Raw genomic sequence first — 26,057 nt, forward strand, 5'->3', positions numbered from 1 at the left:
GCCTAGCTTGTATAAGACTTGGAAGACACTAGTACATAAGTTACTTGGTGGTCTAGTCTAATTAACAAATAAACCAATTTAAGCGGAGCAAGCAACTATAACCCAAACTCGAGTGAGATGAATATTTATTCCCACGCTATGAGGTGAGACAGGATTTCGTAGAAATATTAGTCTTTAAAGTCTTATAAATTATATGTAATTCAACATTTTCCTTTTTGTTTTTCAGTTTACATGCATCTTGACTAAACTTCGAAACATGATTCGTGTATGATCAAAATACAACTAATGTAATGTTTCTATCCTACGAGCCAACTCTAGCACATCAATTTCATGCGTAATTATAGTTGCATCAATACAAGCGTCGCAGTTTGAGTCATCTTGGAGTCATGCTACGCTTGTTCATGAAACTGCATGCTAAACTCCTAACAAGATGCATTCAACATAAAATTGCAATTAGGTATGACATATCTAACATGATTTAAAATTTCCATCACATATTTTATTCAAAAAAGAGGTCAAATATATATATATATATATATATATATATATAATTTTTTTTTCCTCTACCACCAGCTATGCTAGAGTGCACTCATGAAACCCAATTTAACTATATGGGAAATTAAGTTCACTCAAGTAGCTACCATGATACACATTTCTCTTGGTTTTCTTTTTAGTTTTTATGACGCCTACCATTGTTAAGATACTCGTACTTTGAGAATAACCTCCTCTAGTCATTTGGTAATCGGTAAATTATAAGTTTAAAATTGAAACTAAATCTAAATCGTTAGAATCAAATTGAAACTTTAACTTTTAAAAACACAACACACGGACAAAATTAAAGTTAACTCTGAACCATATGAATTAAACTAAAATTTTTAGACCAGGAAGACTATTGTATATGTGACCAAAGTCTCGTCAATAATATTTTGATCGAGGAATGTGATCATGACCCACATTAGACAATAGACTATATGTTAAAAATGAATTAAGAGTAAAAAAAGGAAAAAGACCCGAGGTCTGGTGACAGGCGTAGAAGATGAAGTGAAGGACAAAGTGAGCAGAAAAGAGAGTCCAATGACCAATGCCCCGCCGCCCTGGGAATGTGCTCAAAGCCAAAGAAAAGATTGAAGGAGAAGGAGGTATGTTGTAATGACGTACGGTGATGGGAGGGTGAGAAGACAACCCAATGAACAGCAAGCAAAGAAACGTAACGTCCTTCTGTCACCCAAACCCTAACACACAGACCACACCACACATCACCTCCACATTCTCACGTCTCTGCCCGATCCTCACTGTTCGACGGTCAAGATTCACTTTCAGAGTCTTTATTTGTAATTTTGATTTTGTTGGACCGGGTCGTCATCCACCCATCCATCTATCCATCCGTCACAGCCGGAACCGGAGTACGGGACGGCATCTAGTGGTGCTGTCAAAGTACGAACCTACCACTTGCGTCATCCTATCATCCCCGAGGGGGAGGAGACTCGAGACATTGATATTCAAGAATGTAGGTCGGTCAAAAACTCTGATACCCTACTCAACTCAACTCTCATCCCTTATGCCTTATGTTATAAAAACAAATCTCTCATTTTTTATTTTCTTCTTATTATCTCTTTCCATTTCCTACTTTCAAATATATCCATACATTTAGATATTAAGATCCACTTAATCAAATGGAGTCCTTCGATTTAAGTTTTTGTTATTTTTACTTTTTAAAACTGTTTTCAATTCAAATATTGAAAATTCTGAAAACAAATATTTTTATGTTTGTAGTGTTTTCAAAATTTGAAATCTTAAAATGCTGAATTATATTAAAAAAAATAAAATCTTCGATAAATATATCATTATAAACTCATTTTGTCTCGTTGAAATCAAAACGTTTAAAATATAATATATTATAAATCATATAATATTGTAAGCTAATAATTATACAAAATTTGTAACAAAAATATGAATAAATTAATTGATATTGTTTTAGATTAAAATAAATATTTAGTTGGTAATTAGTGTTAATTTACTAATACATTTCTAAGTTAAAAATTTTTTTAACTTAAAATAAAATTTCGAACTTGCTACCAAACGCATGAAAGCACTTAAAACAACCCCCTTGGATTTTAGCCAATAAATTTTGTTAGTGTGATTGAATAGTTAGTGGGTAAAATATTTCATGTGATTGATAACATGAAGTGTCTTCCAATAGAGTTGAATCCGTTGGTTGTTTTCAAGAGCCAAAATGATTTTTCTCTGAGTGTGCGCATGAGAGAGCACTCGCCATTATGTGGCCAATAAAAGACAAACCATGAAAAGAAAGAACTAATAATATCGACAAATTTCAAATCACATTATTTCCAACTTCCAAGGCTCTTATTAACATGTCGCTGAAATGTCTCACTTCAATTCCTTCAATTCAAAATTTTGGTTTTGTAAGGAACCTAATGAATCAAAATCATGATTTCAAATACATGGAAGCAAAGTCCATGAAGTCCTTTGTAAACTTGCCACTTTAGTTTCAAAATGTACACATACAAACGACACTTCACTTCCACACTTAGCTCTATACATTTACCAAGGACGACGTTTAATTTAACACGAATACAAGAAATTATTACATTTTGTTTTCGACGTTGGCGATGGGGAGTATCTACACCGAGCAAAATTTAGAGCAATGGGTTGTTCCCATTTCAGTCCAGCGACTGCAGAATCCTCCACCTCAGAGGATCAGTTTACATTATATTTGGAATGTCTAATGAACTGCATTGAAGGGAAATCTGCTTGCTATCTCATGGATCCGAGCAGCTGGTCGAGCATATACTTACTGTCTGTGGAGTTGGTATTCTGGGATTTCTGCAGACATCTGCATTCGGGTAAAGGGTAAGTGTAGACCGATGTTTTTCGGTTGAATCGTCTGATTCTAGGTACCATCAGCCCCTTTCGGTCACTCTCCGAAAGCATTACCCCCATTTGTTCCTTGAATTCTTTCCAGCTGCAAAATTGACATGATACAAAGTTATCCGGATGGCAACAATGCTCTGGGGCAGAAATAGAATGATATGGAGTTCATCTTGATATTTGTCTGTCCTTAATTTTTCAATGAATTATAATCACTTGGTTGAAAGTTCCATGGGTGAATGAATACCTTAAGTTTATTCTGTTGTCCATTAAAATGGCAAGCTTTCGTTTATCAGGCTTGATTGTCTTGGCGTGTCCGTCAAAGAGGAACCGCCGATGCCCCATCAAAAAGTGTGGAAAGTTACCTCCTTGAGTAGTCACAAAGACCTCACTTAACAAGCACACCATATAATCTAGAGCTGCCAATCTTGAAGAATATCCCTGTCGGTGAAGAATATACCAACTATTAGTTCGAGATGGAATGAAGAAGATCCATGATATATATTTCTTTTCTTTTCATTTCGAAGGGATCCCTTGAATTCGCCAAAGCGGGAATGGGATCTTAAAGATCAAATATGCAAAACTGGTTGTCACACTCAAAAAGTTTTAGTAAAACCATTGTGTTTCAACATCATTATAAGTTCTTGCCTTGCTTTCTAGAACTTGACAAGTGGAGGAGTTAAATTTTGAACTTGTAAGAGCTTCTGAGTTGAACTGAAAGAGATGGCAGGTTCAACAAGCGTGGTAATTATAATGTTTTCACGATTGATAGTTTTCTCATTTTCGCTCAGCATTCTCCCAAATAGTAGGATCATGCAGTCATGGTTTTTCTAAGATCTTACAGAACCATTAAAGTCGAAATGATAAGATTTACCTTAAAAGGAGCAAGCTCGTCTAGCGTCGCAAGAGATTCCTTCGTATGCAAAAGAGGAAACATTTCCTGCAGTGGAGCTAAATATCTCTCTGACCGGTATAGCTTACCCGAAGCCAAATAAATCGAAGTGTTATTATCAAATCCCATACCGCGCAACATCATTCCAACCTAACATGATCAGAACAAAGCTTGAAAAGTTAAACATAGGAATGTGATTGAATAATTAAATACTACAACATAACATAAGCTTTTGTGAAATAAATTGTTACTAGAACATGCTTGTTCAAGAACACATTTGATTAAGTGTAATTTCTTGTGGGCTCAAAAGTTATAACTTTTGCAAAAGAAGGGAAAAGGGATCATTTATAGATACCTCCAAGGGGGTTAATGGGCATTTTCCATTCATTCGGTTAAGACCCGATGAAATGAGATGGTCTTTGAGTTTGAACTTTTGCCTCCATCCTTTTTCTCGAATTGAATCCATTTCAATTTTTTCAGCTTCACCGCCATCATATACACAACAGGAGAAAGCCACCATGTCCTAGAGTTCAGATGTGATCCTCAGATGATGAGCTTAACAAAAGCAAATGAAAAATAAAAATAATAAGTTGATGAGAAGACGATGAAGCGTTAGTACCTCCTCAAACCGTAGGTGGACGGAAACATACTTCCCATCATCCCTTGAACTCTTTTCAATCATCCGGGTAACTAGCTTACGTGCAAGAGTCAGAATGGGAGAAGAGAACCTCAGTGCTTCATAATTTGCCAGGCATCTTAAGAATTGAATTTCAGGTGGAATATTCATAGCCAATCTGTTGGCAAAAGGGGATACTCGAACAACCCTGCATCATAATAGAACCAAAATGCGTGGGCCAGTTTCCTTTAGTTTCAGATATTATAGAATGTCAATAAGAAACGGTGGAGGCCTGAGCGGAAACCAATTCACACTGTTACATACCCTTCCCTTTGCAGAACAGGTAGAACCTCTCCCAAATAATAATTAGCAGGAGACCAAGCTTGTACGTGAAAGTTTGGAATATTAGAGATGTTGTAATCATATCTTTGCATTAAAGCCCCAGGTAGCTCTTTGACAACTTTAACATAACCTTCGAGGGCGGCTATGAAATGATCTTCATCATAAATATCACCAAACTTACTGAAACAAATTAACAAAAAAAAGAAAAGAAAGAAAAAGGAATGGATTTCAATATGCTCTTCTAAGAAATGAGAGGATATATGAACCTAAGGAGAGTAAATTCATCATTCTTGAAACGATTTTTAGCTATATGTTCACATAGCATTTTCACTACTATCCTAGATTTTCTAGGATATTTATCAGAAATGAATTTGAATTTAAATATTCAATAAGAGCTTTAGGTATGAGCATGTAGCTAACCATCTAATAAGTTACTGTAGTCCATATAACAAATTATGTCGGTTGCACCACATTCAATTGTCTAATCACTGCTTAAGACATAAAAAGGAATTTATCATATATGATTAACTCTCCTTATACCTGAGATTATAGGTAAAACTTAAAAGGCATTCTTCATGTATAAGTTCACATATGAGATTTGACACATATAAAGCAGTTTAACCTCCAAGAAGTTGCAAACAGAACGACCACATGATTAACAGAGTTGTCTAAGTACTTTTATTTGGTAAGTCCATATAACAACTTAAGAGCTCCTCAACTCCTAACTTGACCCATTTCTGGTTGTTTAAGGTAGATTGACGAGATTGGACAGGATCATGCCATGGAACTGAAAATGAAAATCATAATAAAGTGGAAAAGGAAAGCTCTCAGTACCACGACCCAAGAATTCAATATGCATACCTTGAATCCTTCCAGACATTGTGGAACTCAAAGCGGGGGACAACTAGAATGGCATTTAGAAGCCCTGCTACAGCCACCGCATTGCAGATCTGCCAAAAGAGGAAAGGATTGACTTACAAAGGTGCCAATCGAATAACTGAAAATGCAAACTTCGGTGCAAGAACATTGTAAAAGGTGAGAGAGGACAAATAATAAGTTTGCAATATAATACAACTTCCGCTAGAAATATGGAAAAGTGCATACTGCAGAGCGTTGCTGATTGAGTCCACCATTAGCATCCACAATCAAGTAAGTTGTAGGTTCACTGGACTCTGAAATTCAAAGGAAAGAATATTTAATCCAGAGAATAAGTTTGCAAAGGTATTTGACATGAGATGGAAGATGGAAACAGAAACCACACAGTTTTAGAATGTTTTGTTAAAAAATTGTATAGCTTAAGAAAAGTTAAAGCCTTCAGTTTAGCACTAGACATTTGGTCAACTCTGCAGTTCTCACACCTGAATGCGGTCGAGAAGTTGAATTTGAACATGGCTTCCTCTCCTTCATCCTTTTGTATTTCCAAACTGATGACAGCTGCAAGAGAAATAATACACATTTTAACAGATTTAGAGCAATGCAGCAAAACAATCCATGTAACGTCACGGTCTAATATTTCTTTTTTACAATATCTAATCCAGAAGTCAAACTGAGATAAACTTTCCATTGAAATGGACAATGTAGTGCCGGAGTTGACTAAAATATTACCCAACACATTTTTGTTTGAAAAAGACTTAAGTCTGGTAAAAATATGTTAAGTTGGATCAAATGTTTTCAAAGCTTTATTTTACTCTTCATTTGTTTTCACTACTTGTTCGTTTTTCATAATTGTTCAAACAATAATTTCAATCGTATGAATAGACTCAAGACTTACAATAGCCAGAAAGACAATCACAGCGTACAGAAACAATCCTTGAAAATTTTTAGCAATACAAACCACTTTCCTGTTTCACAAGTACATGAACTATAACTCCTTTCTTTTTTCTGAAAATGAGAAATAAATGCATGCTAGAATCAAGCTGTCAAAGGCGAAGTTTCACAAACTTAAAATGGTTTTCTTGTCCGATCCAGCAGAAAAAGAAATGCATAAATAGCATCTAAACAAATATAGCATTTGAAGCCATTCACTCTCAGAAAATTCCATTTAAGACTTCCAAAACAAGCAAATGAATTATTCAACTTCCATCTCTTTCAACAGTGATTTAACTTCACATTTCGCACCAAACATGTCAAATATTCAAGAACTGGGATCCCCCCACTTGCTTAAACCCCCAAAAGAGCAAGAATCAGCAAACGAATTGGCGCCAATATATCGAACACTCAAACTCCAAATCCCCCAATTCGCAATACGAATACAGCATTTCAGCAGAACCCCTCCCCAAAAAAATATATGAAAGCAAGAAGAAAGAGGATGAAACCTGAATTGCAGAGGAATTATCAGAGTGGATTTGGTGATGGAGGCGGCGAAACATTTGATGGCTGCTGTAGAGCGAACCAGGGGGAGGGGGCTGGGCGACGAGAGAAGAGAAAGGGCCAACGCACATGATCAAGCCAGAGATATAAAGCAGAGGAAGCAGCACCATGTATCTGAAGTTAAACCGGAGAGTGAGAGCACCGACAAACAGTTCCCGCAGCGGGAGGTAATAATGGGGCTTCGACCGGAGCTTCCGGCGGCACTTAGAGGCGTAACGCGGCGGCGAGTGAGGAGGGCTGGGAGAGCTACTGCCGCTGCTCTGAGCGCCGTCGCCAGAGTAGCCATTGGAATCATGGCCATGGTAGTGATGGGTCTTGGGTTTCATGGCAATGCGAACCAAATGCACGGAAGAGATCGCAGAATCCTTCACTGCAGTGTCGGTTTAGGAAGAAACCCACAAAGAATACAGCAAGAGAGAAGGATTAGTGTTGTTTGTTACAGAAACAGAGTAAAAAACTGGGAAAAGAGAGAGAGAAAAAGGGGTGAAATGGGGGAGTGGAGTGAAGATCAATGGTGGGATTTTGGAAGCGTATGGGCGTCCCTGATTCCGGGAAATCTTTTAGTGAGTGATGCAGATTTTGCAGAGAATTGTACAGAAAAGTGAGATTAGTGGAGACAAAGCAATCTGTAAGACGTACCATTTTATATGATATCCAGTGGGGAATGAGTTTGACTCATAATTGGCAATATGTTCTTTGCTGGCATTTTCGTAATTTCACACCTCGCTTTCCGTTGTTTGTTGTTTCCTAATTAACGCATTCTTTAAATAAAATAGCACGAACTCAAAGGGCTGTTTTGGTAATATCCACGTTATTTCTCTTCTCAAAAGCATCAATTTTCCCCCTTTTCTTTTTCTTTTTCTTTTTCTTTTTCTTTTTCCAATCACCCGTTTCTCTTTGTGTTCATGTTTCCAACACCCCTCCTCTTCCCCATAAATATTGAAAAATGGGTTAATTTACAAGGGAGTAATCTGGATTTAAAAAATTTATTAGTAATATATTAATAAATTAGTGTAGTTATCAATAACGGAATATTTAATTACAAATAATATTAATTAATTTATTATCCGTATATATTATAAATTTTGCAGAATTGTTATTTTATAATATTATGTAATTTATAATATTTTATACTTTTAAATTTTTAACAAAAGCAAAATGAGTATCTAGTATATTTATTATAGTTTTTAATAAAATTCTACTCTATAAAAGTTCAAATTCAAAATCTGGAAATACCGAAAACATAAAATTGTTGTTTGCAAAAATAGTTTTAAAAATCAACTCTGCATATTCATTTTACATACCAAATAGGTTCTAAGAAACCATTCTTCTTTAAAATATGGTTTTGTTTGTTTTAATTGTTTTTTCATATGTTGCAAGGAAAAAATAGATCTCACGGTCTAGTCTAAAGCAAAACTTGTCAAAAGTTGGATTGTATGACTAAAACTATGGATAGTACAAACGTACATATATCACTTTCACTTTGAACAATATATAACATAACTGGAGTAGAGACACTGTATAAATTTTGAAATTATATTCTCGTTGGATATGAGATATTCTTTTAATTGTTTTAGGTATACTTTCTAGGTGATTTATAATGGAACGTACCACTGCATTGTATCCTATAAATCATTGTACTTTCAAAAGTGTAGATGACGAAAAATAGAATACTCCCCCTTAAGAAAATAATAATAAAAATAAAAGGAATACTCTTTGCTAATTAATAATATTTTGAAAAACCAATTTCAGGTAATTCTAATAAAAAAATTTATATACAAATTTCTCTCTTCAAAATCTTCTTTGTGAATAAATTGTTTTCTAAAAATTATCCCTGTACAATAAATTTTTATCTTAAAATTGACTTCTTTTTTTTTTTTTTAATAAATAATCCCTTATTGATTCTCTTTTTAAAATGTCATTTAAGCGAGAAAGTGGACACACACCATATATGATGTCGCTTTTCTTAGAAAAGTCAGATTGGCATTTTCCACTTTTCTCCTCGACAAAACTAGCTGATATTTATCTAATTACAATAAATCATTTTTAATACCAAACTTAATGCATTAACTATATACCATTCCCAGTTCAACCTAAAAGCATAACATAATAACTTCCATGTTAATTTTATTTTTTTTTAGTTTAACATAAATGGTGATGAATTTTTGAAAGGTAAGTAATATTTTAGCTAGCTGAGATAGGTTCATATCATTAATTGAACATTTTACTTAATTTTTTAAAAATTAAAAAATAATTGATTAAATATGTCGTCACAAAGATAATTAATTATTTTATATATTTTATTGAATTTTACCGCTTTTTTCACAAAATATAATTATTGTGGTATATTTTAAGTTTTGATTGTCTCCAATGTGATGTAACTTCAGTGGGTTGGATTTGACTAACATGGACTATCGATTCACCTAAAAAGATAATAATCTAATTTAAATCATTATTAACCCTCAATGATTTGATTTACAATTACCCTAAAAAAAAGATTTAATTTACAAAAGATAAATATGAAGTTTATTAGATGGCCTACACTATACTCACAATCATTGGTCACAAGGTTAAAAAAAAAAACAGATCATTTTCATCTACTGTTACAAAAATTGTCAGCACAACTCATATTACCATCTATAATTAATTATATTATTACTTACCTTAGTATTTTGATTTTATCCTTTTGAAATGATTAGAGAATAATAATGTTCTAATATCGACATAATTTTTTATTTAAATGGTAAGGTGATAATGTACAATTTTAAAATGCATATTTTACTCCAACAATTACATGTTTTTTTAATGTGATGGGATTGTGACATATTTGACCTTGTGTATACCAATTAGTACATATATATAATTTTAATTAAATGATTCAACGATAATTGGCATATATCTCAAACGAGTGAACTGTGTTAGTTTTTTTAAAAAATTAAAATTTTGAAATAAAAATGAAAAAGATAAGATATGTGCATAAGTAAAAATAATTTGAAGAAGAGAAGAATTTATTTGGAGGTGGGACCTGTAATAAAGAAGTTTCTACTCAATTATTAAATGATAATGTGCCAAAGAGGTCTGACAGGTTCTGAGTATTTATTTATTCTGAACAGGCAGTACGAAATGATGTGCTTCATATGAGGCCAGGGAAATACTCTCAAGCGGTTGCCACGTGTACACACACTTTTTAATTATTTTTTTTTCTAACTATCAAAATATAATTTCCGCAATATAAGTTATGCTTTTTAAAAGAAAAAGTATCTCAACTGCAAGGTAGATAAGTTAACATTTTTTTTGTACTAAAAAAAAGTTCACATTTTTAAATGTGAAGTAGTAAATAAATAAATATATATATACACACACAATTCATTAATTCAAATAACACATTAATACTTTGCCCTTCTTAAATATGTTATGAATTTTATTAGTAATATTATATTTATATTCGTGATATTTTTATTGAAAATTTTTATATCTCGTTGGTATTTTTATGATACATTCGAAATACTAATTATTCGGTGGAAAAAAAATACATATTATCTAATATTGATGTCGAGCCTTAAATTAATGTAAATGTTCGCATGAAGGTGAATATTTTATTTGTATTCTTTATTTTTCACATAGCGAGCAATCATCTATTTCGGACTTTGTTGGTAAGATAAGAGATCTCACCATGGTTTATAATATAAGTGGATTACTCCTTTTATTATCGTTTTGAAATGGAACACCATGAATATTAATACTCACAAAAGTCCATCTTCCTTTGAAGGAAGTTGTAATTATTAAATTGAATTATCAAACCTACCTACTTTCAAATAAAATTATTTTATTGACCTTGTCTAAGTTCCTCCTACATTCCTAATATATAATCGTTGAATAATTTTGTTATAAAAAGACACCTTTAACATTTATTTCTATTGAAGGTGACATTAATATATCAACTACGATAGATAGTGGAAGATGAAATATTAACTTGAACTTTTAATTTTTGTTTTCTAAATACATAAATTATAACGCCTCATGGAACATTTTATTTACATTTATTAATGTTCAAACCTAGATCCAACATTAAACGTAGCTTTAGAAACTAATAGTATATGTATTAATTAATTATATAAATTATAGGTCCCTAATTATGTTAACTAATAATTATTAGTCAAGATAAACTTAGCTTAGCGATAATTGACACCTGCCTCTAACCAATAGGTTGTGAATTTGAATTCCTTACCTCATTTATTGTACTGAAAAAATCTAATAATTGCTGTAAATCTGTTAGATTGTTGTCGTGGATTAAAAATAGCTATTAAGAAAATCTTTTAACAAACTAATACAAATACACAAATGCTTGGGTCATATTAATAAAACTATAGTTTATATAATATAATTGATTAATGCATATACTATTATTTTCTGGAATACTTAGAAATTAAATTAGTGGCTAAACATTCTATCATAAAAATTAAGATGTTTTAAGCAAAAAGAGACAGCGGCGGGAGGTGCGTGATTGCCAGTTGTCCAAAAAGGGCCGAGTCGCCGTGAGGTGTCCGAAATATGAGGAGGGGTATTATGGTCAAGATGAGGAAAAAGCGATGGGATCCGGATCGGACGGTGTGCGTGCGATCGGGGATAACGGCTGTCACATGATCCACCTCTCGGATTAAATAACGGTACCGAGAAAATGAGAGAACGAGACACCTGCCGAAACATGCGCATCTCGAAGTCAAGTTTCTCGTGCATCGCACTTCGCCAACCGCTTCATTTACGAAAAAGCCCCTACCGCAACACTGATTCTAATTAAGGATCATGGACTTAATTTTTATTTTATCCATAAATTTAAAAAACTATCATTTTTAGTCTCCACGATTTAAAATTAGTTTCTACTCTATTATTGGTATCTCAAGTATGAATTTAGTTTTTAATTCGTCCCTAATTTTAAATTTGATTTCTAATCCGTCCCTTTTACCATTAGTTTACCTAATGACATTCTTCATTCTTTTTGTCCTAAGTAATAAAGTCTAGTTAACATATTTTAACTGTCACGTCATTATTCCGTTAAGTTAATTAATGATCGACTCAATTAGGAACCAATTAAAAATCAAAATTCAAACTTTAGAGACCAATTAAAAACTAATTCAAACTTCAAGAACAAAATATGTTACCTTTCAAACTTAAAAGAACCAGATAAAAACTAAATTTAAATGTTAGGGATGAAAGAGGGTGGTTTTTTAAACTCAAGAACAAAATAAAAACTAAGTCCAATCTTTAAGTACCAAAGATCTATGATACCCTTTTAAATATTTTTCATCAACATGTCTATGAGTTCAACATCAATATAGAAGTGAATCAATACTTTTAATATATTGTAAAATAATCGATAAAATATTAAATAAAATATTGTAGAATTATTAATCAAAATCAATATTTCTATAAATTTGAGAAGTTAGATAAAATATTTGAAAGGTTGAAAACTCCATAATAATTAAATTATTTGAAAATATTTAAACACTAAGTCAACGATAAATAAATGCCTGTAACACAATGACTATGCCCAAGTTGTGTGGTGGTTCAGTTGCATAATAATCAATATTAATGAAAATCCTCAAGTAAAATGTTAAAAGCAAGTGATTGGAGGCGAATCCAACCACCATCTTAAATCTAAGAATTCAAAAATCTAAAGTGAATCTTTCAAGCATATTAAAGATATGGGATATCATCATTTCAATTTTTGGCACATTAATGCACGCACTAATCTTTAAAATTGAGTTCAGCCTCTCCATATTAGTGACACCACTATAAGACCTACATTTCTATAAGTAGAATTTTTTATATGGTATCATGAGACATTAAGCTCCATAGATGTAATAAAAATTTGTGAAAAATAGAACTAAGGATCAGTCTCACTTAAAATTAATTTTTAAGGTATGCCGTCGGTGATGATTTTGGAAAATCAACTATTCTTAAATATATTTTTCCGATATCAGTATCAAACAAACCCTATATATACACACACACACAAGAGATAGTCTCTAAAAGAACAAAAAAAAAAAATCCATCAAATCACCATTTGGATTGGATCAGATTTAAAAAACTGATTCGCAATAAATATTTATGATATCCTAATTAAATTATAGAACACCAATAATCTACAAATATAATTCCAATTAGTATTCTCGATGCGTTTAATTTATAAATCCAAATCCAATAGAGAAACCTAAAACGCACGTTATGGTGGAAGCACCATTGGAATTGGAGATATACAAAGAAACATAAATCCCCAATCTTAACAATATTCTTCTACAAAGGAAGATTAAAGTAAGACTTGGCATCCAAAACATGTTCTATTTTCCTAATCCCCAACTTGACAGATTAATTAAACATTAAGAAATTCCATAATCAACCCCTTAAATTAACAACAACGACGTGCTATGACTCCTAAATTAACACAACAATGTGCTAAGTTTTAATAAAAGTCTAACTTCATTTAATCATGTCACACTTTGATTCCATCAGCAAATCAGGTTCTTTTTGTTACTGCCACCTATATTTAAATCAATATTTTGATAGTGTTTCTTTAAAAATGAGAGAGAGAGAATTAAATAGATGGGCGCTAGACAGATCTTTATGTGACGTCAATTTTACCTTTTTATTAAAAAAAAAAAAGATTTGAAGGCATGTTTCGAAATGTTTTTTTTCCCTCGTTCTCAATTTTTTTAGAAACGTCTGCTCGTTTTTTAAGAAATATTTTTAAAGTTACGCTGATATTCAGGAAACAACAAAATCAAGTTCTTTTTGTTTATAGTTTTTTTTTTTGGTTTTTCAAAACATAAATTTATCATTTTTTATTTATTTATAAAATACAAAATAAAAATTTTAAAACAAATAAACAATCACCCAATACAATTTTGTTTTTTTTTTAATGGAAAGAGAAAATGAGAATAAGAAATAAGAAATAATAAACATGAACTTTACTAAATAAACACCAAATTATCAAATCTCAAATTAATATTATTTCGTTACTTTGATTTAATAATAAATCGCCTCACATGCGAAAATTCACTTAATCAACAAACAATATTAACTTTTTCCAAAATCACTTCTACACTATTACCATACATCACTGCTTTAAAATAGAAATGATTTTCACAATGACAAAAGTAATTTTGATCCTATCAAAATCACTCTTAAATATACTCTAAAACATTACCTTATATATGTTTCTCAAAAACTAAAAATGAGAAAGAGACGGTAGAGGTGAAAAATATTACCATGCACTAGTTTAAACGGGTAGTATGTTTGAAGTTTTAAATAACGTTATTCATTTTTATATGCATAGTAAATAAAATTTTAACTGAAGAAATTTAAATTTTAGAGGGTGGTGTGGAAGCACGGGTAATGAAGGTCTCCGAACATAGCTCGACGAATAAAACATTAATTGCCTTATTTGTGATCGAAAAAAGTACCTCTTTTTCAAACTGGGAAATGTTCAAAATAAGGGGAGATGGTACATTTTATTTTTTTTGTAATATGTAGAAATTAGGATAACTATTAAACTCCACTTTTCCTTAATTTGAACATTTCCCAGTTAAAAAAAAAAAGGTACTTTCCACCAGGCAATTCTTGGGGAAAAAAAGGGCAAAGAAGGTAGAAGGTTGGGCCATGGAAAGCAATGATTAAAGACAAATGAATAAATAAGATGGGGTCAGAGTTGAGAGGTGAAAGACTGTAAAATTTAAGATGACTTGGAAGAAAAATAAAAATTCAATTTGTCATTTTTGTCCAATGAAGTCCCTTAAAATAGTAAAAAAGGCTACCAAGTCCCAATCTAACTGTTTAAATCTTTGTTTTGTTATTTTCCTCTTTAAATTTAAATAAGGTCAAAGATTTACATCACTAACCTTTAAAAAGATTATTCTTTATGATAGTATGTTCAATAGTTGTTTACTCAATATTTATAAAACAAACAAATTACAGGTTAGAAAAATTAAAGAACTTGCCTATAAAAAGGATAATTGACTAAAAAAGTGTGAAGAAAATGGGTAGTGAGAGAAAAAATGCATATAAAAATATAGTTAGGAAGATCGATTAAAAGAAATATGTAATATGATAAATTAGTAAAAAAGAATGTTAGGGAGAAATTAGATAGAGGATACCTTGGCAACCAAGACGAGAATATGCATCAGGAGTTGAAGATAAATCTAGAAATTGTCTGAGTAAATCAACCCTTCAAACTGTTTCCATGTAGAGAGATAAATGGATGAGAAAAAAATGCATAGATAAAGAAATTAACAACAGACAAAATGGAAAGGAAATAATTGAAAAAACATGGCCTCTTAAACTTCCCATTGCTCAATATCTGTCGCAACAATTTCAAAAACATAGCCTGCAAAACACATCATAAAAGATCACTTCCAAATCAGTTCATCAAGTGAAGTTTTTCTTTAACTGTTTAAACAGTGTTATTTTACCTATAAGGAGCATGGGGGCTTAGACCAAAATTGGTAGTTAAAGGCTGAAGGAGGCCAAATCTTATGAAACAAATGATCAACCCAGCCTTTCTTTCCACTCACTTCCTTCTGGAGCTTAGATCCATAGCCTTCGAAAGACTTGGAACCAGAAAGCTTGGTGTGAACTTCCTTCTCCTCTTGCATCAAATCAAAAAACTCTTTCCCAACAGCCTGCAGTTTGCTAATAACTTCGCTGGAAATTTCATGGTGACCATTTGGAAACATGCCCCTCTGAGCACCATTTCCTCATCTGGGTTGCTGAAAACGATCTGATGAATTTGTTCGGGATGGTCTTGGAGAGCGTTTTTGGCACCATCTCAATCCCCATTGCTGAACTGATAAAGAGAAGAACAAAATTGAAGTTAATTCGAGTACATAGTAGGTGAAAACAACTCCCATCAACAACCAAAAATTTATACAGTTATACTACTATAGTTGGTTTTCATACAATCAATATCACTCTTGAGTGTTGAGAGATTTTCGTCACAGTAGCTAAATCCAATCATGTTTCTCGACTTGCTCAGATTAACTTTCCTCGACAAAATTAAGATGGTTCTCACCTTCTCCATTATATTCACAGAGGTATTTCCACTAAGGAAACAGCTTACTGAAGGAGAATAAATTAGACCTGCCATCATAGAGAAAGCCACTATGTAGAATTCAATTCTTCTTCATTCACAAATAAGTACCTTGACAAAGTGAATAAAACCAGCTCCTATCGTCTACCTAGAAACAATTAATTAGCAGGCAATATTTCAAATAACGAGTCGGACATTCAAAAAATACACGTGAGAAAATGGAGATCCAAGTCTTCTTAGCTGCATTATCAAAGTCATCTCACTTTTTACCTCAAAGGCTGTAGTTGACATTCTAAATAGTTGCAATGTTAATCAAAATAATAAAACAATACATGCCAGCCAATTCAAATTCTAATGTCAATTCCACTGAAAACTTTTCCTCTTGAAAGTAAACAAGGACTAAAAAAACACCTTGCTAACAATGAAACCAGCGACATACTGGAGTCCGCAGCTGTTAGACAATTTCGGCAAAGAAATGCTAAATTCGGTCGCCACATGATTATATACTAATTAACAACCCAACAGGTCCGACGAATACCCTCTCAAGGTTTTTAGGGTATGGTGAGAATGATACATGTGAAGAAGCTCAATTATGACCCAAGGCCAAAGTGTCAAATATTTTATGTACTGGAAAAGCACTAGAAGTCATTACACAAGCTGTTCATGAAAACCATTAACTCGCACCCTCGAGATGTAAAATTACACATCATTTTTAGCTTTAACAGATGGAATTCCACATTACATAACTCTGATGGTTATTTATGGAAAGTGCAAAGATCATGAACAGGAAATCTATCTTGGGCCCGAGACCTGCTGTGAAGATATGTAAGAAAATAAGTAGTTTGAATCACTCATACAACTAGCGGGCGCATTTGTTGGTGGATATATTACTGAACCATTTTGGTTCATTTCCTCCTCTATTGTTGAGGCTTCTGTGAACCTACGCCCATAAAAGCGCAAGAAATTCAGCGACTCGTTTCTCGGCTGACCTAAAGGAATCCCACCTTCCAGCATGCTGACGACCGTATCCATACTTGGCCTTAGGGCAGGTTCCTCTTGAACACAACACAAAGCAATGCAAACTAATTTCTTCACCTCTTCATATGCCACACGCCCCTCTAGGCGTGGATCGGCAAGCTCCAAGTACCTTCCTTGCTCATGCATCTCCAATGCCAATAAAGGAAAATAAACCAGTCCCAATCCTGTTGAAGATGATGATTGGCAACCAGAACTATCACTGCCATCCAAGCTATGGTTATGGGATCGCGTTGTGCAATTTTTCCTCCCACTCACAACCTCCAATAGCACCATGCCATAACTATAGACATCAGTTTTTTCTGAAATTGCTGAATTAGTGAGCCATTCAGGTGCAAGATAACCGCGTGTGCCTCTCATTGTTGTAAACAGACCTGACTGTTCAGGCGCCAGAAGTTTTGAAAGACCGAAATCAGATATTTTGGCCTGAAAGGAGTCTTGTAACAAAATATTCTCTGGTTTCACATCACAATGGATGATTTTATGCTCACAACCTTTATGCAAATATGAAAGCCCACGTGCAGTTCCAAGTGCTATATCATACCTCTCTTGCCATTCTAAGACTGGTCCATTGCCAAAAAGGGTACGGTCTAATGAACCACGATTCATATACTCATAAACAAGAAGGCGCTCTCTTCCTTGCGCACAAAACCCTTTCAACTTGACCAAATTTGTATGGCGTATATTCCCAATGACTGCAATCTCAGTGCAGAATTCCTTTTTCCCTTCAACACCTAAATTTGTTATCTTCTTCACTGCCACAACAGTTTTGTCAGGCAGTATACCCTTGAAAACTGTACCAAACCCCCCTGACCCTATCTGAGCTTTAAAACTATCAGTTGCAGCCTCTAGCTCTTCCAAAGAAAACCTTCTAGGCAAACCTGGAATGAAGAAGCCATCAAATTCTGTTGAAGCACGTGAGCTGGCACTACCTAGTTTTGTTTGTAATCTTTTTGAGATTATTCGTCTCCTCCACCAAAGGAAATACAGAGTTACCAATAGGAGCAACCCAAAAATTGGCAAGAGAATAAGAGCGGCTACTGGAAAATTCTGTTTTTCTTTATCAGCGAAGCCTGGTGGAGTAGATCTAACTTGAACTTTAATATAGCCCAACAGATCGTTTTCAAATGTACTACTCTGTCCGATAGAGCCTAACCTGTCTTTGATCATGTAGCAAGAACCAGATGTGTTTCCATAGAATATGGCCAAACACGAGCATTCCCTTGAACAGAGGGCTTGACAGGACGAGGTGTTCACTCCATATCTAGATGGCTGAGAGAAATCAATTGCAAAATATCTTATACCATATCCCAAACTCAAATACGAAAAAACTGGTGACTTTAACCGATCACTACCACCAGAGGAGTTGCAAGGAGAAGCCAAAACAATGGAATTATCAATTGGTTTACAGCCCCAGCCACCCAAGCTTGGCGGAACTGTGTGAAAACTTGATGGACAAGAACAACTGGGGGAATCGGATGCACTGTCTGTATTGCAAAGTCCAACTTGACCGCAAAAGAATGGAATTCGACAATTGTCAACTGGTCCTATGAATTCTTGTGTCCAACCAGTGCTAGAAAAGCTCTTGACAATAAATTGTCCAGTTGACTCCAATTTGGCAATTCTAAAGTCAGAACGGGGTAGGATGACTTCAATTACCACAACAGAACCATTACGAGCCAACAGGTAGAGACCAGTTGCATTTATAATCATATATTCCACTGCAACGTTTGAGTTTATGAAGGCCTTTGGATCCATGGACAATTTCCAATACGTTTGTCCATACCATTGTAGCATAGCATCAGATGTAGCAACCGACAAACTGTAATTACTATTGGACAAGTCCGAACCTGAGATGGAGCTGAGCAGCATAGTACCAACAGGCAAATATTGTCCAACTACAATGGTATCAGTTGGATAACGGAAACTCTCCCAAAGAGAGACATTTGATCGATCAAGTAATACAAGGTTACCCATTTCAGTTAGCCTCAACGCAGATGCTGCTGACTGTAATTGTGGAGTTGACCATCTAAGGTTATCATTCTGATCGGTTATGGAAATTCCCTTAGTGGTAAGATTGAAATTCCCAGTACTTGATATGGGATCATTACGGTTAGCAGACCAGATGATTGTGTTGGACGCCACATGAACAACACACAAGTAGAAGCTGGTTTCTTGAGCTAGAGGGTTCACAATAGAGGCCTTGTAAGTTCTGTTGCGAGAAAACAAGAAGGCACCACCATTATCAGCAAAATTGATGTTGGAAGCCAAAAAATTTGGGTATATGAATTCGGTGTAGGATATACTGGAGACAAAAGGCAGAAAGAATAATATTTTTGGGATGAAGAATGAGGATCCCATCAAGGAAATTAGAGAACACAAACACAAGAGATTCTTCAAAATGTCTGAATGAAACTAAGTAGCATTGTTTGTCTCCGTTTCAAATTGGTTTCTGGGCCAGTTGACTTCTGAAACTCCCTCTCTATCTCTCAATAGGTAGCTAAGTCAGGCAATTATTCAGTTAATGCCTGCATCAGCTAGGGGGCAAGATTTAAAATATTCATGAAAGGTCACAAACCACGACAAACATATATTTTAATAATTGAGGTAAATTTGACCAAACTTCACGTCTCTAATAAGCTTAGGACCAGCCAACAGACACAAGACCCGAAAATTCTATGAGAGAATTATGTCATAATGCCAAAAATTCCAGCGTGCATTAACGAATACACAAACAGATTTCGGCAAGGAACATTTTCCAATTCTGGTTAAGTGTAAGCCATACGACAAACAATTGGTGAGCATAAAAAAATGTGCGCGTTTACCCGCTTCGTGATCGTGGTACCACCGCCCAAAGCCGAAAATAGAAGTATGAAGAGACCACATTCAAGTAACTCGATCCCGTGGTGCATCGAGAACTGCTTATCCTCGAAAGCAGCGATGGGTTCAAACGAATTAACTTCTGTTTCTTCACGAATGCTGAGCAGAACTTGCCTGGAAGAAAAATCGGGAACTGGAAGGAAGAAATTGGATAGATTGCGTTGGCAAATCGTGACGAGAGAGAAAACTATCGAGCTGATGATTGTTTCGGAACGAGAGTGGTGGCTGCAGGGTTCTTGGAGGAGCTTGGCGGGAGGCTCTTCAGAACTGCACTTCGAAGCGCCGATTTGATCCGTTGCAGAGGAAAACTAACGGCGTGTTTGGAAATTGTCACACTTTTCGAATATTGTTTTCTTAATTAATTTTTTGTTAAATGTTGGGTTTATTTCCAGTTGAGATCTTATTCCTAGCCTCTATATATTCATATTTTCAAAATATCAATATTGCCCTTGAGTTTTGAAGTTTGTTTTATTTTAGGTGGTGTTTTTCATGTGATATGAAAAGAAGATGGTTGAAGGTATATGCCAATTACCGTTGTACTATGCTCGCTTTGGCATATTCTGAACTTAGTTTTTCTGGCACTCTTGACAATTTTTGGACATTTCACCCTCCGACCACTCGCTCATTTTTTTGGCATGAAAGACACCACCAACTTGTTTTCTGGCACGATAGACTACCAACTCATTTTTCTGGCACGACGGACCACAAACTCGATTTTCTGGCACGAAGGATCATGAGCGAAAGCAACATCCAACAAGGATCAAGCCAAACAACATCGCACACGAACCCATCAAATCACAAACAAAACCAGCACTATCCACCTATTTATAGTATGGTAAATACAATTAAATCAAATAAGTTTAGATACCTAATCAAGAAATTGAAAACCTAAATCATATCCTAAACTATATCATACCTAATAAAAAAAACCAGTACTAAAATAATTTAAAGCATATCAAATCCTATCAAAATCAATATTAAATGCGGAGCCTCTGAATTAAATCACTAATGAATCAAATAGTTGAAGTCGATGGATTAAGGTAAATTTAACCTCTCTTAACAAATTCTTGATTGAGTAACAAAATTAGGAGCTAGAGTCTTGACAAATTTTTTTCAATCTCTGAGAAACAATTTAATAATGATTTATAAAATTTAATTAAACATACCAATAAAATTAAAATTGAACTATATAATGACAAAATTTAAACTAAACTGATACATGAACTAAAATTAAATGTTTTAAAATAACATATATTAAATTGGGTAAACACGGATCACAGAGACAACAAAATGCAATTCAATTTTAGGCTTGTCATTCCATAACATATAAGATTTTTTTTTAATACAATATGTGAGATGGTGGATCGAACTCACACCTTTTTTATTGTGGATATATACCAATTACCGTTGAACTATGATATAAGAAAGTTAACGGTGAAGCAAATGTCACTTCCAATGACATGACATTTAAACAATAATAACATCCAATAACAACTAAGCTATCATATGACTATTTAGTTTGTCATTTTTTATACAACTATTTAGTTTGTCATTAAACAAACAAAAACTCTAGTTTTGTATTATAATAGTTGTCACTTTATTACAGCAACGTGGAAACACTAATTTTTAATAATATTATTATTTAAATTAAATAGAAGAAATCAGAGATAATATAAATAATCAGATGCTATTTTTGTCAATCCCCCCATACATAAACCCATGACCCCGAGATAATGTGTCCCCAACAAATCGAAGCTTCGAATCCAATCCAACGGCCAGTAAAATACTTTGAGAACCATTGATCGGCAGCCCTCAGATGGAAGTGGGAAATGGGCCCAACACAGAGCCCATATTCCTCGTCACGGTGATCATTCCGATGCGACAAAGTCAATATCTCCACCCTAAACCATATATATATATTTATTTATTTATTTTCACCCTAAACTATATATTTGAAAGCGAAAATAACTTTAAAGCTGACGCACATACGCACAGCAACCTTTATTTTGTTATTATAAACTTTGCAACAGTCAATTTATGGTTAGCTACACTAAAATTATTTTAGAGGTATTTTATTTTTTAAAATCGAATGTCATTTTCCATCCCAATTTTTAGTCATTCTTTAAGAAATTATCTCAAACATTTATTCAATTAATATGAACATCGTCTACAGGCATACCAAGGAGTCAAGTCATTGATATATTAAGGAAACTGGGCCGCCATTTTGGGCCTTACGCAGGAGGACAAGCCCAATCTCGATGCTTGTTGGGCCGATAATGTATTACAGCAGATACGCCGTCGTTTTGTGTTGCTACTATTACAGTCATAAATCTGTGAAAATTTGTCTTATTCAGCTCGGGACGCGCCAAAATAAACCATTCTTCTTTTCTTGCTCAGGGCATCGGAGTTCGAGTGACTGAGGCGGTAACCGCCGGAGATGTCCGTTATCGGGTGGTACGGACCTCTGGTTGATCTCTCTGAAGCCGCTCTTCACGTTGGCGGTTTCGTTCAGCTCCTCGTCTTCATTCATCGATCCACTCCCGTTGAGGTTTTCTCTCTCTATATATTTATGTTTACAATCTTTCCCTCTAAACTTTTCGATCATTCTGTAGAAACAGTTAATTCTTTGGGCGTAGTACAAATTTTCCAAAGGCGGAGAGGTCATCAGGACGGACATCAAGGTAGCTGACGATACGCGGTCGTTTTTCTCTGTATCCCTCTGGCAGAAGAAAATGGCCGCCACAGCGGTTCCAGGCGATGTTGTATTGTTGCAGAGTAAGCTCCGGTAGATGATTATTAGGCAATTTATTTGACGGACGGACTGGACTTTTGCTAGTGATTAACTCCATTTTGAGTTTGATGTTATTATTTCCATGGCCTTTTATTTTATCTTTTTTTGCCTTCTTGATTCAGATGTGAAACTAAGGAAATTCGGAGATGCAGTTGAGGCCACAACTGTCCATTGCTCTTCCTTAGTATGCGTAATACACCCGTACGAAGCACTTGTCTCTGAAGGTACAATGCTCCATTACTTTGTGCCTCAGTTAGTCGTTGCTCTTAATTTTGAAATAGTTGTGCTATATGTTGTGAAATAGTTGTGAAATAGTTGCTCTTAATAAGAGATTCTGTAAGTTGTTATTCAAAGTGGAGTCTCTTTCTCTAGGGGTGTTCTTTGGTCCGGCTGTTTTGTTGTACCCGCTTGTATTTCTTTTCATTTATCTCAATGAAAGTTCAGTTTCTTATAAAAAAAAGGAAAGAAAAAAAAGAAATAGTTGTGCTATATGTAGCAGATTGCTTCAATAGCCGAATAATTGGAGTACATTTACATCTAGTGGCTCATTGAGATGATGATTTTCAGCTTAGCAGTGTATTAATAATTATTAATAGTTCCTAAATAATGTTGGAGTGCAATTGATGGCTGACTTTGATTAGGGATTAGTTAAATGATAGTTCAACCCACTGTGTATAAATACTGTAATTGTTAGCTTATTTCTCTAGTGAAATTGGTATAGCTTCTATCGGATATATAAAGCTTTCTTTTTGGAGTTTTTGTTAATTGACTGTTATTTGCATAGATTAGGGAAGTGAAGTCTAAGATACAATCTTTGTTTGTATAGATGCAGATGATTTACTGGCCAATTGTCGAGCTGGTTTAGTGGCAAAAGAAAAGCTGAGGAAGGTAGTAGAATGGGTGAAGGGTGCTGGATCTACCTTCTGCAACATAAAATGGAATAATAACCAAGTATGTTCTTCTTAACCCACCAATATATTTGTTGTTATTTTAATATTCATATAGTTTCTCCATTCTAGGTGACCTGTGTGTCATATTGAGCATTGAAGCATGACATGTAACTATTTATATTTCGTGTGGCAGATTTAATTTGTTAAAGCTAGCCCGTGTCTTAATTAAACATTTTTACGATGTGACATTATCATTCTCTTGAGGGCTGGAAAAGGAAAATTGTGATTGATCCTGCTTCTTTTCTGATTCCTTAATTCAGTTGTTTTCATGGTTTTTAATAATCAATTGTTTCTTGGATGCCGTGTGCATATGCAGATGTTCTATTGATTTTCTCGTCTATATGATATCTTAGAGGCTGTAGTCGGCTTCTCATTCCTACTTATGATTATCTAATTTGCTGCTCATGGATTCATCTTCATTTTGTAAGGTTAATTTAGATTATGAATTCATTTCTAAGAACACAAAAAGAAACCTCCCTCCATAGGGTGGAGGCGTGAAAAAAAATAGAGGTGGAAATTTTCCAATTTGTTATTTTTTTGGAATGAAATTACAGCTTGAATCACCTTATTAAATTGTTGTAGTTTTGTAAATATGATGTGATTACTCTCATCCCAAAACACATTTTTCACATTCAACTTGAATACATTTGTTTGACCATAAGTGAAGATCTGAACATGTAATCTTGTACCATTGGCTATGAGGTTTTCCCCCTTATTAATTGATAATAGTTTTATTATAAATTCTCACATATAACATTACGTGTAAATGTTGATTATTATGAAGCGTATCAATGTATTAGATTAGAACTGGTTGAATGAACAATCTGTTGGATCTGAAATTTCTACATGAAACTCATATTCATCATTATCTGATTACCTGAGCCAATATCAGACCGCACTACTAAATCTTTTGATGTATCCTTGTTTTGGACAACCTGGTCAGAGAAATAACCATTTCTTCCGGAACTGGAAATTGCCTGAAAAGAGGATGTCCAAAGACTGTTTTTCGCTCTCTGAAGTATCATATCTAACTGAATCATGCAAAGCCATATTTGATGCATCAATTGGTGAAATCTTTTTGTTATCTCCCCGGATGGATCTCGATGAACCTCGAAAAGAAAAGATGTTTGTCAGCAGGCGGTTGGACAATTATGAAGATACGTTTCTGGCAGAAGATCTCATTTGCACTGGTTGTCAGATATGTGGTTGCCCTTTGGGTCTGGAAAGTGGGTACGAAAAATATCCAGCATTTTATATTATTTCATTGGCAACAATTATAATTATGATTTCTGAACACTACTTGCTTTTCATTGCCTTCAGGCCCGTGGTTGATCAGAATTCTGTTCCACTTTATTGCCCAAAAAGCTTGAATCGCCTTCATGTAGTAAGCATGATATATAAGCCTTTCATGGTATGGATGACTATTCTTGCACTTTCTTCATGTTCCAGACTCTATTTTACCTTTTTATATTAGTTGCATCACCATGAATCGGAAATATCGTAAATATAGTTATAACAAAGCATTAAATGATCAAGTATTTAGTTCTTGGTAGTCTTGCTTGTCTTTGAACTCTCCGAAATTAATTCTATAACAAAACAGCTCCTTTACAAACCATGAGTGCTGCCTTCTTTTTGATCGCTTTGCAAGCATGTTATGTGCTTGTTTCAATGCGTAGAAACCTATAAACTGCGTTCTAAATCTATTATGTTCTACTGCAGTTGTATGTGTGGGATGAATCAGAATGCATTCCTCTTCTTGTTAAGAACCAAGCTGCAGAAATCTTGTTTGGTAACATTAAAGCTGAAAAAGTCTACTCGTATTACAGTGAGCAAAAATCCAACCCCAAACCTAATTCAGAAGCTGTTACCGAAGCAAAGCACTCCAGTGCTTCGGTTGCTAATTCCCAGCGAGCTATCAGGAAAGGAGAGAGGCCCTCCAGAAATATTTATTTCATATGGTTGATCTTTCTGAAAATGTTGTTGCAGCAAGGAAAAAATAGCCCCCTTAAATTTGAAATTACGGTAAATACCAGTGTGGACAAAGAGAGTGGGAGATTTGAGATGGTTTCGTCGTCATTCCCATGTTTCTTAACCAATCGATCCTTGGACCGAGCACATTCTATATGCGATTAGAAGAAGGAAATTGTGAATAAACATCTGAAATTCCTGAAGCAGATGGAGGTTGAACATTTATTTTGTCTATTAGAAAA

At 34.3% G+C, this 26,057-nt stretch overlaps 3 protein-coding genes and 1 long non-coding RNA gene across 6 annotated transcripts; 1 reads left to right on the forward strand and 3 right to left on the reverse strand.

Moving 5' to 3' along the window:
- Positions 1 to 2,449: 2,449 nt before the first annotated feature.
- LOC111004932 (O-fucosyltransferase 10) lies at positions 2,450 to 7,727 on the reverse strand. The gene is made up of 10 exons (XM_022276259.2): positions 7,055 to 7,727; positions 6,098 to 6,173; positions 5,844 to 5,911; positions 5,601 to 5,689; positions 4,722 to 4,919; positions 4,401 to 4,605; positions 4,137 to 4,304; positions 3,764 to 3,931; positions 3,137 to 3,330; positions 2,450 to 2,983 (listed from the first exon to the last, which is right to left on the reverse strand). The coding sequence occupies exons 1-10, from the start codon at positions 7,433 to 7,435 to the stop codon at positions 2,776 to 2,778; spliced, it is 1,755 nt and encodes a 584-aa protein (XP_022131951.1). The 5' UTR covers positions 7,436 to 7,727; the 3' UTR covers positions 2,450 to 2,775.
- Positions 7,728 to 13,248: 5,521 nt separating this feature from the next.
- On the reverse strand, positions 13,249 to 20,192 carry LOC111012563 (uncharacterized). Its single transcript, XR_002601601.2, has 4 exons — positions 20,052 to 20,192; positions 15,575 to 15,948; positions 15,260 to 15,489; positions 13,249 to 13,647 (listed from the first exon to the last, which is right to left on the reverse strand). It is a non-coding gene; the product is annotated as an uncharacterized LOC111012563 (long non-coding RNA).
- On the reverse strand, positions 16,751 to 20,045 carry LOC111012554 (G-type lectin S-receptor-like serine/threonine-protein kinase At5g35370). The gene has a single exon (XM_022286725.2). The coding sequence runs from the start codon at positions 19,585 to 19,587 to the stop codon at positions 16,984 to 16,986; it is 2,604 nt and encodes an 867-aa protein (XP_022142417.1). The 5' UTR covers positions 19,588 to 20,045; the 3' UTR covers positions 16,751 to 16,983.
- Positions 20,193 to 22,448: 2,256 nt separating the features above from the next.
- LOC111009710 (uncharacterized) lies at positions 22,449 to 26,018 on the forward strand. 3 transcript variants are annotated; one of them, XM_022282899.2, is made up of 7 exons: positions 22,449 to 22,654; positions 22,743 to 22,881; positions 23,020 to 23,121; positions 23,724 to 23,848; positions 24,791 to 25,077; positions 25,168 to 25,258; positions 25,567 to 26,018. In XM_022282899.2, exons 1-7 carry the CDS (start codon positions 22,544 to 22,546, stop codon positions 25,978 to 25,980), a joined length of 1,269 nt encoding a protein of 422 aa, XP_022138591.1. In that variant the 5' UTR covers positions 22,449 to 22,543; the 3' UTR covers positions 25,981 to 26,018. The 3 variants fall into 3 exon arrangements, with proteins under 3 accessions (XP_022138591.1, XP_022138607.1, XP_022138614.1); XM_022282915.2 differs by having other exon boundaries at positions 22,515 to 22,654; positions 22,725 to 22,881; XM_022282922.2 differs by having other exon boundaries at positions 22,517 to 22,654; positions 22,719 to 22,881.
- The last annotated feature ends 39 nt before the right edge of the window (positions 26,019 to 26,057 follow it).

Source organism: Momordica charantia (genome assembly GCF_013281855.1).
Source record: "Momordica charantia cultivar OHB3-1 chromosome 11 unlocalized genomic scaffold, Mcharantia_2.0 BLBB01000011.1, whole genome shotgun sequence".
In the NCBI taxonomy this organism is placed as follows: Eukaryota; Viridiplantae; Streptophyta; class Magnoliopsida; order Cucurbitales; family Cucurbitaceae; genus Momordica; species Momordica charantia.